At 35.9% G+C, this 13,385-nt stretch overlaps 1 protein-coding gene across 1 annotated transcript in view; it reads left to right on the plus strand.

Moving 5' to 3' along the window:
- The window catches only part of ERC2 (ELKS/RAB6-interacting/CAST family member 2), a 368,050-nt gene that overhangs the window by 342,951 nt on the left and 11,714 nt on the right, over positions 1 to 13,385 (plus strand). The window contains exon 17 of the mRNA XM_062585913.1: positions 3,148 to 3,295. Coding sequence (XP_062441897.1) covers positions 3,148 to 3,295 — 148 coding nt within the window. The remainder of the gene's footprint in view (positions 1 to 3,147; positions 3,296 to 13,385) is intronic.

Below are 13,385 nucleotides of genomic sequence, written 5' to 3' on the forward strand. Positions count from 1 at the left end.
GTATGATAGGGGGTACTTTGCCAAGATAGGAGCAGAGATGCCCCGAATGGAATTGTACCGTGAACCAGCACGTTGTCCATATTGTGTGTGAGCGTTTGGACAGGTTAACAGAGAATAAACGCCATGGAAGAGCGTACAGACAACTGAGAAATAAGATTTTGTTAGCCTGCCATTGCAAATACATTCTCATAACCTCTGGTTAGCTTTTGAAAGCCCTCAACATCACCAGTTCAGAAGCAGTGCACCAGGGTCTGCAAAAAGCCACTGCAGACTCCAGAGTGCCGGTTTTTTGAAGCTCGCTGGCCGGCTCTCTTCTCCTGGGGAAGGTTTCACCTCACCTGCTGCTGCAACATGGGGCCAGGCAGTGTTGCGCAGTTATGACCACAAGAATATGTAACTATTCTGACTGGTGATACAAGAAAGATGAATGTGAGTAAATCCCCTTATCAGATGTCAAAACAGTACCAAATATGGCAGTAGCTCTGACTGTCGTTTCTCACTAATCAGGTTTGTGTTTTCACTGCCAATCTTCAGGCCGTGAAATAATGTGAATTCTGGAAAAGTAAAAATTCAAAGTACCTCAATTTAGTTTTCAAGTCGATTTAGAAATTTTGTTCTGTTTGCAGGTTCTTTACAGCCAGAGTAAAATCTATGTTACACGTAATAAAATAACATCATTAGAAACCTAGTAGGTGGCAAGTACTTACCATGAAACTTGGTATTAGACGAGCAGATATACCTATAAAAAGTTAAAATTAATCTAATTAGATTTTAAAACCCTGGGAGTTCTCCGATACAGCTTTCTTCACTTGTTTTCACCGTGAACGTGTTGGGTTTGTGACCGTTAAGTCAATGATTCACCTTTAGATATTAAATAGATATACTTCTAGAATTAGAATATAAGTCACTTACATTTTGCTGTTTATCTGAGATGCTTATTTTACAGTAATAATTACCATGAATTAAAGACTAGAACTTAATCCCACTAGTGTTAATTGCAAACAGGGCAGATCCTTGGTCTACCTATCCTGAAAGTCAGAAGATTATTGTGAAGCCTGCTTTTTTAAAAAAAGTTCAAAATATCAACAAAACATCAACAAAAAGAGTTGCATGATGCAAGTTGAAAAATTTTTGGGGGGAAACCAAACTACTGGATCATTGTCAAAATTTCTGGCTAATCTTATTTGTAATTTTAATGCAATCTGCTATGAGATAACTGCAGAGAAACTAAGGAGTAAATTAGAGTTATTTAATTTAGAAGAAGAATATTTTATGCAGTAATGCAGTATGCTGTTTCTTTGGTTGCAGAATACTTGTTTCTCGTGCTTTCTATCAGAAAGTTTGTGCTATTACTACCAAAAAGCAAAAAAAAATTCTGGGGCGAAGACACATTTCTAAAACAGAAAGTAGGCTTGTATGTGAAATGTACTACAGAAAAAAAAATGATATTCTGTTCCATTTTTTTTCTGTCGGAACTAAATGCTAAGAAATGTATATATTAGATTTTATATGGTGCATAAATTCTCTGCTTTCTGCAAGGTGAGAGGACTAACTGACTGCATTTCAGTGCATTTAGTTCAGGTTTTAAAGAAAATTTTAGGGAATTAGTATGTTATTTGAGCGTAACATTAAAAATCTGAGAGTCTGGTACAAATTATTATGCAGCAAATTTTTTGCATTATTTTGAGGCTTATGGGTATCAGTAAATACATCTCACACTTTATATCTGTAACATTCAGATTAACTTTATAGATTTGTGACCCTTTACTATCTTGTATTCTTTAATACCTGTTATTAAAAATAATTAATAGCTTTTTATTTAAGACTGTTGGAGACTTATGGCATCCTCTTTTAAACATCATTTAACCGTGATTAGAATGAAGAAGACAGAATAATAAATGAGACTATTTAAGTGTATGAATAAAATGCAACTGTTTATCTAAAATTGATCCATGTCTCATAACCTAGAGAGTAAAATAAATGAGTTGTTTTTCTTTGACTCCATCAGAAATATTGTCCTTTAAATATTTACATTAATACATTAGGAGCATTGAAATAAAAGTGAAATAGCTTTCTTGACATTTTTGCTGGCAAGCAGAAGACTGTGAGAATTCAAAACTTTAAGCTCACCTTGACTGTATGAAGTTCACGAGCCATATTGTTACTTTATTAGCAGTTGAAACTTAAGGTTAATTTATGGCTCATTTATTCATGTTTATTTTTTAATGATTGATCTTATGTAGTTCTGAAAAAAAGGCATAGGCCATAACATATTCCTTTCTAAAAGCTATTAAATATAATATGCTTTTTCTTGGCTGATGTGTCATAGTCTATCATTGAATATGTTGCAGAAAGTGAACATATATCTTTTATTTAAGAAAATAAGGGACAGATTGTGGTATTGCCACCATGACCGGTTTAGAATGTAAGAAGTAATAAGTTGCTTCAAGATCTATGATTCCAAACTATATGTTTTTAAAATCGTTGTTGTCATATGTCCTCATGAACTACTTATGATGTGATCTTACCAGTTCTATATGTTTCTGTATGTTTCTGGATGCTCTGAGTTTCTGTTTGCTTTACTGAGATTGAGGAGTCAAGATTCCAAAGGCAAAGGGTTCCTCAAGAACTGTTAGATCAAGGAACTGATTTTCTAGGTGTTATACTTTGCTTCTGGAATTATAGTTGCATAGTGATGCAGTGCATAATAATAAATCCATAGGGAAACTTCTGGGTAAATGAGAGGAAGATGTCTAGAGAGCAGTAAATTTGTATTGAGGCCTCCAGGGTACCAAATTAAAAGTGTAAAATGTAAATGTGTTGTATTCAGGAAAATGAATTTTTTAAAAAAATCAAAGTTTGTTAAGAGCAAGCCAACTCACAGGAATATTGTAAACTACCATATTATATGGTAGTTAAAAATGCCAAGATAAATGTTTATGATATAATAAAATAATGAAAATCAATAGAAATAACCTTTTGATTAATCAATTTATTTCATGATTTCATTTTACCTGAAAATATTTGCTATTTAAAGACTGTTCAGAATTTAATTGGTTGTTCTCCTGGTGGTTAAAAGAAACATCTCTCAAGGTACTTTAGTTTTAATGAGACGATAACAATTTTTATTTTACTCTGTTCTATCAGACAGGAAGCATTGCTTGCTGCAATTAGTGAAAAAGATGCAAACATTGCCTTGCTTGAACTGTCTGCTTCAAAGAAAAAGAAGACTCAGGAGGAAGTAATGGCTCTTAAACGAGAGAAGGACAGATTAGTACATCAGTTAAAACAGCAGGTGGGGAGACATTCATTTTCATATTTTTATGGCAGCTGAAGATTGGCATTATTTTCATTTGTACTATTTTATTCTAACCTCATACTGAAAGTCTTCAAGCCAGGTCTGACATGTGACAGCAGTTGCAAAAGGTAGGAGGTACTTAATATAAATGTTTCTGTATTGCTTCTTTATGGTTGTTATGCTTTTAGCTGCATGTTTGCTTGGCTCATATTATATGCAGCCAATATACTTTTGTTTTCCCTCCTCATATAGCTTCCACCTTCTTCATTACGTGCAACAGAGGAGAGCAGAGCTCTTTGCAGTAAAGCAAGATCTATCCTTTCTGTTGACTGTTTCTAACCTTTTCTGTTCAGTTATTTGTTCATCTCTTGTAAAATACTTGTCTGTTCAGAAGGTTTCAGGCTTTCTGAGAGGTTATCTGGAAATCACAATTATCCTTAAAATACATTCCTAAGTGAGTAAAAATCACCCTGTCTTAACAATCATAAGTCTTTTGAGTTTTTAGTAGGAAACATGTAGTTACAAACTCTAGAAATTAACTTATCACAAGCAAATTTGCGTTCTGCTTTATTATAGAGGAAAATCACCGTAACAGATACAGTACACATAATAGGCAGTAGCCAAGGATCCCTTCTCTGTCTAACTGAAATGTTTAAAATAGCTTGAAGACATACTGTGCAGTGACTACTTGCTCTAATTTGTAGAAGATAATACTCATAGCTAAAAGAGGTACTGTAGGATGAGCAAGAGGACAAAGGATGTTCAGATAACCTAGGTACTAAAGACTTGTGCTGTGTGTCGTATGCATATGTTGTTAAACACCTTTTCTCTTTCAGAACAGCTGAGGAAAGGTGAGAAAGATGTTTTCAGACCATATATGAGAGTGCTGTATCAGATGTTTTCCTTTGTGAGATTGAGTTCTGTGATTGTTACTTGAGGAGGTGGAGAATGACATCGGGCAAAATCCTTCTGGTCTCCTTAGCCTCTCGAAGTAACCACTCTGCCGTTAGACACTGTGACATTTCACAGCTGAGCATGTCATGTTAATGATGTTTAGGACATACTGCATAGTCAATGTTATGATTCTTCATTCTGAATCATGCATTACGTAATGTAGATCTTCACGCATTTGGTAACAGAAAGTTAAGGAAAACCCTTGCTGCTGAGCTAAATTCCCAATAGCCCTAACCTCATGCACCTAATCATTATAGCTTTCTCCCACAGGTCTATAAAAATAAGAAACACCCCCTGAGCATGAACTTACCACCCACTCATGACGCTGACTTCACTACAGACATCCCAGCCAAGTACCTGGGTGCCAGCCATGATGCACACATGTCTCAGGTCAGTCAGCTGTCCAGGAGACATTTCACCCAGATTTCATATTCTAAATAGGCAGATAGGTTTTATGCTTTTTAGTACTTGATCCCACTGTGCTGCATCTGCAGAAGATATTAGATTCCAAATAATTGCAGGGATTTTTGTTTTGTTAAGCTTCGGAAAAGCAATGGCTGTTATTTTCTATGTTTCAGATCTTTTTTTTTTTTTTTTTTTCACCCTCATCTTATTGAGGAGTAAATGAATATGCAACTTTGTTGTGCCCTATGATATCTGTCATGGATATTTTTAAAATGCTTGCCAAATATGTGGGAAGACTGTTTTGCCCTTTTCAAAAAAAAAAGAAACTCCTCCCCGCCCTTTTTATGCTTAAGATGTTGCTGAAAAGTGTTCAGACATTCCTAACTTCCTTCAGCAAGAGTGGAGGAACAGCAGAAAAGGATTTCTAGAGAGACATTATTTTGGATAACTTTGGTTAGAATTGTAACCAAATAGTTCAAATATCTCCATCATTTATAGTGATAAAGATCTTCAGTAAAGCTATTTAACTAGATTAAATTGATGCCAAAATAATCTCTCTTTTATCTCTGACACCACAAGAAAAAGAGGACACCAGGAACAGGAATGTGGTTTAACTAGGTCACAACTTTATTACACTTAAGCGTTATCTGATAATAGAGGTTGTAGGGTTCATTCATACTGCTTTAATCCCTTTGGGGGGAACCACTGTTGACCTCCAAATCTTCCACATGTATACCCAGCACCATTGCTTGTTATTGCTACTCTTCCTTGATAAAACTGTTTGCACTGTGGGCAAAAGTGATAGATTCTACACTCTGTGATATATCCACCCTGTTCTTCAGGTTTATGAAATGAGTACACAATAGTAAATCTATTGTGATTTACTTTTATCAGAGAACTAAGACATTAGTGAATGATCAACTGTAGCATCGGATTTTTTCTAATGGCCTTATTCCTCCCATTCCACGTTTTCCGTAACTGTTACACTGCAGAAAGATTTAAAAAAAACCCCCAAACCCTAGCTTCTCTACCCTAATGTAATAATAAAAAGGACAAATATTTCTAAATATTAGAAGATGTCCGACTAGATGATGCAAAACATTAGGCCCCCAAATCCACTCCTGTCCTCAACCTGTAGAGGGAATTTTTACTTTCGTGATCAAAGCAAAATGGTGAGCAGTGATAAAAATCTGTATTCCCTTTGTGTATATCCACAGCAGCAGATAGATTTATGATACATCTCCCTGCTCAATCAAACAGGAAGCCTTCTATTCATGGCTACAGAGGGCTGGTATCTCATCAAGGCAGCAGGACAAAGGGTGAGAAATGCAGACCATAAAGAATCCAAGGACTTTCTTTTCATGTTGCTCCTTTTCATGTTTGATGTTGCTCCCTGCAAAGGTTTCCTGTCCTTCAGTTGGTGATGGGACGGCAAGGCTGAAATGAGACATTGTGGCTGAAAGTCATGTTAGCAGAGCACCAGTAAGAGTAGGTTTTTCCTGTTAAACAAAGAGACGTCAGCTGGTATCAGTAAATATGTGCATATATATAAGAGGATGCAGGGCCTTTTTTATCCTTCAGAATCATTTTTCAATTCATACATGTCTTCTGATATATTTATATCCTATAGGAAGTTCCATTCTTAATTTGCACATCAAATAATGCATAAAAAACGCAATTCTCTACTGCGTTGCTACAAAATTGGTGCTGTTCTAGCTGCATCTATTTTAAGAGATTTCTTCATTAAATGAAAAAGTATTTTCTACTGCATTTCAGGAGAAAGTTATTTTTCTCCATCTATTTCTCTGTCTTCCTTTGACAATTCCTGGCAATTACTTCTGAAGTTCCCCAGATTTTGAGAAGTGTTGTCTTCAGAACCTGACTTTCACCTCACTGTTTTATTAGAGCTGCAAAACGCAGAACAGCGGATGTTGTGGTGAGGAGCAGCACTCAATACAGATTATGTCTTATAAATCATCAGACAAGCTATTGAGGAATCATTTGTAGTTATGTTAGAATGTTAACTGAATTTAGAAATTTGCCTTAAACATATTTTGGCTTTTCTTGGAAATCTACATGTGCTATTTTAGATGTTAGCAAAACTCATATAGAAGCAATGTCTTGAAGTTTCTTTAGATGATCCTGTTACATTTACCTCATTATATTATGGAATTCATTTTATGATGCTACAATTAAGCATATCTGCTCTCCTTTCCTACTGTCTGTCTCCTAATAACATCCTGTTTTTCAGAGTTGTCATTTTAGCAAAAAAGCAATAATCTGAAATTAGACTTCAGTGAGGATGAGGTTTACCTTTTAAAGATAGAGAATATTATTTTTATCAAGTTTTATTTTGTGATTTTTACAGACAGGTGAATCAGCTTGTCCTAAATAAAAGATGTTCTGAATCTTTGACCTGATGCTGTGTCATCAGACCTCTCAGACAGCTTTTGATCAGCTTTTTGCTTTTGTTTGCAGTTTAGGGAGTTTATGTCTCAAAATCTCTTTGAGACTCTGCTTCTGCTACTGTCTACCCCAGTGGCATCCTAGACTTTGTTAAATATTTGATAAACTCCAAATCTCTATTTCTAGACATTTCAAATCATGCAGTACTATGAGTCATTGCAATAGATGATACCTATAGATGTTCACATTGTACCCCAAGAGCTGTAAGGCCTGGGATACAGTTTGCTGTTATTGCTGAATGGATGACCTTGCTGTCTCTTAGAAACTTTGAAATAAAAGAGAAAAAGAGCAGTATGTATGAGAAGCCATCATTCATCAGAATCCAAGGTTTCCAAAGCACGAGATATTTTGGAGCATCCTCTGAAGAGTAAGGGAAGTCACTGTCTTCTGTGGAAAATCCCATAGAGGAAAGTAGATTTCCGAGAGTCAGAATGTTTTTCTGACAGTAAATATGAATCCTCCTCCTTAGTGCTCCTGTGTGCAGAAGAGAGGGCCAAGTACTGCTCTTTGACCTTGCTAACTCTGAGGAGGCCGGTGAGGGTCATGTTTAAGGGGAGGGGTTGTGGCGTTTTAATGGATATATTTCGTAACATTTATAGGTGCTTATCTAGTAGGAACATCAAAATGTTTGCAAATTTATCTACTGCTACTGAAAGCACTGTACAAAGCTCTGCTGGCTCTCACCATGTGAGGTTATTGTAAGCATCAAAAGCCTGCTTCATATTTAAAGAGATAGGGCACAGTATGTAGTAGATGTCTTTAAAGGTTCAGGAGGTCGATTCTATTAAACTCAGTGGAGTAACCCAAAGTATTGAGGTTACTCATAGAGTTTTATTGTTATTGGATTAAGGCCAAAGAAACAGATTCTATCACAGCGCTGTAATGTATCACAGACGTGCACTGAGACTGAATTGCCTCAATGCAAATGTAGCTGTGTTTACCACAGACTTGCACTGTGATCAACTGCTCTAGTCACTCTGGTAGACTCTTACAACATCCTGGTGTTTCTTCTGTTTCAGCTGGAAGCATCTTGGCTCTCTATAAACTTCTACAGAGCGATGTCAAAAGAATATTAAAATTGTGCCGTGGGAAAAGAACATAAAAGTTCCCATGTGAGGGAGAACAATACCAAGGATTTTCCGATACCTAGGAATAGGAGGCCATTGTCCAAACAGGCAGCATTGTGCCAGAGGGGCTGGACGGTGTACTGCCTCCTTAGGCACGGGCAGTCATCTCCTTTGTCTGTCCATGTCATACACTTAACAGAATTTTATCTTCTATTTTCAACGTGGCTTGTCTTATAAAAACATGAAGTCAGTTAGGAGGCAAAATATTCAATTCCCAAATGCAGAAATTTAGCCATCTGCACCCCTTTATTTTTAATTAATCAATTATTTAGTCACAAAATATATTTAGTGAAACATTTATATCTGCTTCTAATTCTTCAATAATTTGGTTCTTTTATAAATGTGTTTCTGTTCAGTGTGGGGGGATTTTTTACACATTGACAAATGTCCTGATTTCCATGGCTTGACTGTGCCTAGAGACTTGACAAAGCAGACCCTGATACTAATTGTACTAGAATAAAATGAGAAATAGAATGTTTTCAGAAATGAATTTTTAAAAAAGTCTTAATTTAAATTTAAAATTTCAGAGGTTTTTTCCTCTTTTTAAACGGTTCTCGACTTACTGCTTTTAGCACCAAATGTGCAGTCGGATGCCCTTCTCCAATTAGCCTTAGCATTTGGTGTTAGGAAAATAATGTTTTCAATTCCACTGACGTACTAAAGGATAGCAGCAGTTGCTAAATAAAGGGCAAGAAGACCAAACATCTTAAAGAGTGAAACGTACTGCCTGTGTAAGGAAATGAGAATATTATAACTAATATATGTGGTTTATTTTAAATATGAAGTTACAGACATACATATATTCAAGAACAAAGTATTATTTATGTAGATGAATTTTGGAATCTTTTCATGGATTCTGACTACGTGAGTTTTATTTAAACTCCTTTCTCATTTTGGAAGAAATGCATTGGTTTTCTATCAAGTGCTGGTTTACTTTTGCAAGTTACGTCACATTATATTTTGATTATTTATGAAAGTTATTTGTATCACAGTATATCCACCTGTAAAACTGGGGAAAACCATATTAACATCTGTGTTGCAGATATCTTTTCATAAAAAATTATCATATTTAATTGTAATGGTTTACTTAATTCTTTTAGTTGCTGCGATCTACCAGTAAAATATTTATTGGTTTGAATATATGGAATGCATAGTAATACTCTCCTAGCAACCCCCCCCCCAAAAAAAACCCAGCAAAAAACAACAACCCCCCCCCCAACCCTATTACTGGATTGCTGATTCATACACTAAATTCTGGATTTTGAAAGCCATAGAGCTTTGTAAAAGCTTAAAAGACCATTCAGAAATGCTGTATTAAACAAGATCACCACTAGGGCTTGGCTGAGTGGTTACATAATATTTATAACGACCCTGGCCAAGATTCCTTTTGAGAATTCCAAGATAGATATTTTTAGAGAAATGTGTATAGTGATGCAATTATTCATGAAATAATTAGCTTAAAGTCCATTTTTAGAACATCTGTAGGGATTTCGGTAGGAGCAGAAGACACTGCTGTGTTACTGATTCATTCAGAACTTGGATACTGTGAGTAAATGTCCCAGTTGCCTCTTTTCACTTTTGGGATATAGAGCCAAAAATGTAAGTGGAATTGGCCAAAATGCAAGGTTTTCTAACTCCTTGAGAACATTTTATTTTTCTTTTCAAAACATGAAATTAGAAACCTTTCCAGTGTTTTCAGGACTGCAGGTGTACAGAATACTCTGGCCAGAGGCAAAGCTGGTGTTTGGCAGCCTCCTCTAGTCTTTTAGTTCACTACTCTACATTTCATCACATGAACGCATTGCTGGTGAAACAAAAAGGGTGAGAAACAATCAAAGAATTTTAAAAATCTGCGTAACGACAGTTTCTCAACAAATTGACCTCTATCAATATTTTCTCTTACATGCATTGCATAGAAGTATTCCTTACTAATTAACATCCAAATGTTTCAAAGAATACTTTCAACAGCAAAGGAGAAAAAGAGAATTCAAGGGAGCAAGTTGCATAATATATACAGTTCTGGTTAAGTACATCAGAAGTAGTGCTAATGTAATATTATGGTGGTGACATCAAGCACTCAAGAAGCCAGTTCCCAAAGTTAAATTTTCCCTATTACATTAATTCAGCTGTATTGCACTGCATATTTTGTTATTAAAAGTGTTGTTTATATTATAGCATAAGAAGAGTAGTGTTAGAAATTGTTATGCTTGTGATTAATCTGGCAACCCAAAGCGTTCTTCTGCAAAACTGTACATTAATTAATTGCATTTAGGTCCTCTAGTGTTTAGCAAGTGTGGGAACAGAAGGACTCAAGCAGTGCTTTCTTACAATCGTTAGACTTTACCATTGTAGACCTAGCTGTAATAACTATCCTGGAGTCTATATTTGGGTCCTAATCAGTATTGCTTCTGTTTCTGTTGCTGTCAAACTAAGCCAATGTTTCTGATTGCCTTCATTTTCTTAGATGGAAATTCTATGGAAGCACAGGACTGTTGCTATTATTATTGTCCACAGATCTATTTAATTTGTACCGTGGAATCTGTTACTGCCCAGTAAATAGAACCACGTTGAGAAGCCGTTCACCTGTGTGCTGCAGCCATGTTTCACCGCTCTACTATGCTTTTTACCTTCTTTTGTTCACATTGGTTACTATCACTCATAATGTTGTCTGCACCTAGCTTTGAACATAGGGGTAGTCTGAGACCCTGAACGCTCAAGAGCCTTATTTTTGTTGTGATTATGCTACATAGGCTCAGAGGTTTTTAGCAGCAACGAGTGAGCATACTGCTGCACCCAGTAGTTCTGACTCCTCTGTGCATTTTTCCATTCCCACACTACTAGTAGCAGTCGTCAGTGTCTACATATGATGCAGCCAGCGTACTTAACAGACTTTGCTAGCTATAAAATATTTATCAAAGTTCTTGATTCTGAAATTTGTTAAAGGTTGTGCATGTTTCATTATGTACTTTATTTTGACAGGTAGGAATAGATGTTCAAATAATTTCACGTATTAAATTCTAGTATTAGGAAAATCAGTCTTTTGTTTCTTTTTCCTTAAAGATTCTCAGGCAGTGTGGCAAAACAACTATTAATCTCTGGCTTTAAATGTGTCCACTCAGATTCCGTTGAGTTCAGTACGATAAGCCCATGTATTCAGTAGCTGAAATAGCTTTACTGGCTTAAAAATCCTTATAGTTTATACTTCTCTGCTAATGAGAAATAGCCTAAGGCGATATAGAGGCATGTCTTAACATTGGGTTTTATTCCCTTCCTTTGTAACTTGAATATTTTCTCAATTTTGCCATTTTGCCATTTTATGTCTGTTTGGATATAAATTCGGTAAGCATGGATTAGAGTGGGAGTGGAACAGCAGAGTACCACCAAGAAAGAAAACGTGTGAGTGCCTATCTAATAGTGGTTACCTGATCTGAAGTGGTTACTTCAGAAGAAATATTCTGTCTTGGGAAAGTACTGAAAATGTTGGCTGTACTCACACAGCACTTTTCACATACTCTCCACAAAATATGAGAATTTATAGAAGTCTGAGGACTCAAGTCATAGCTGGATACTGTAGATATTCTATCTATACCTAGCTATAAAGCTGTAAGCTGAGTCCTTTTCATTTCTTTCTCCTCCTTGTGCCCTCAGGAATCCAAATCCTTTCTGATGGTATTTTTACATCAACATTGGCCAGTGAGTGGGGTTTTTGGCCTCATGGCCTATGGTGGTCACACCCTGGAGGCGTCGTAGGCCCAGTATAGTCATCCTTTTCTGCTTTGTAGGTGGTAATCTCTGTTTCTGTTTTTTTCTGTTCATAGTTTTCTCTTGAGGAGTTTATACGATATCTGAAGCATGGTCATGTCTAATGGCACTCTTTCGCCCTAGTGATAATCTCATTGTGAACTTCCACTAGAATCTCTTCTATAGCTATGGTGGTCATAACACACTTTGTTCAGACAAATGGTTTAAATCCACTAAGACTGCCAATCTTAAAAGGAAAAAATAGGCAATGCAGATATGAAATCATGAATATATGAATGTTGGTACTCAAATTTTTCATCTGGCTGGCTGGATAGGTGAAAATGGCCATCAAACAAAAGTTAGTTGTAGGCAAGATGTCTCTGTAAAACACTTCAAGAAAGTGTTGTGATGTATCTTCATTTCTGTCTTTATTCTAATATACCATTAATGTGTTGAAATTTATATTTTGTTTATTTTTATTGTATACAATGGCAAAAGTGTAGTAATTTCAACTTGGGTTATATTTTGTATCTGATACAAATGAGGGAGCTGGACTTCGTAAAGAAACTGCAAAAATTGCAACTGAAACGAGCTATTAAAAATACTGAAAGACAATCAGTGCTACTAGCCATATAATCGCAGTTGCAAAGATCCTACTTTGCTACTGAAGTTTCTGATTCATGTCTGTTTCTAAATTATTATGAGGAATTGTCTTTTTAATGGGTTATTTCCTGTTGTAAAAACAAAAAAACCCAGAGAAACCTACTCTCTTCTGTTGCTTGTCTGCATTTAGTACGACCTGGCCTGAGATGTCCTCAGGCAGCTACTGTTTCAGAGCTTTAATTACGCTTTTTAACCCACTTTATGTCTATGTTCTTACATACTTCTGTGTAATTACCAAGTTTAGTAGTAAGACACAGACAAATACTTTTCGCATGACTTTAGCCTATATATTACCGAGTATGCTATATTATTACAAGATATTTCCTGCCCTTCAAGCCATACTTTTAATTCACAGAACTTAAAAAGGCTTCAAAACACAGACTCCAAATGCAGAGACTACAACAAAAAAGTCAGATGGACCATGTTCAAATCAACATAATGTTGTTCAATCACAAGTGACAGGAAAGATGAAATTTGGCCTTAGTACTTCAGATAAGTGTCTGCTTGGCAGTTGGAACTGCTGTCTGTCTCAATCTGCCAAGTGTCTAATATCCCAGCTGGTGTTTGTGAGAGGACTACTACCCTTCAACTTGTGAAAAGAGAGACTTATTATGTATTCTGACTTCCTTCAGGATAAGTCAGTCACATTTTGTAATCTTTTAAAGCAGCAGGTGTCATGCTTGTTAGTATCAGTTAAAGAGTACTTTAATTTAAAAAGAATTAAATATATG

This window comes from Rhea pennata, chromosome 12, assembly GCF_028389875.1.
Source record: "Rhea pennata isolate bPtePen1 chromosome 12, bPtePen1.pri, whole genome shotgun sequence".
Lineage (NCBI taxonomy): Eukaryota > Metazoa > Chordata > Aves > Rheiformes > Rheidae > Rhea > Rhea pennata.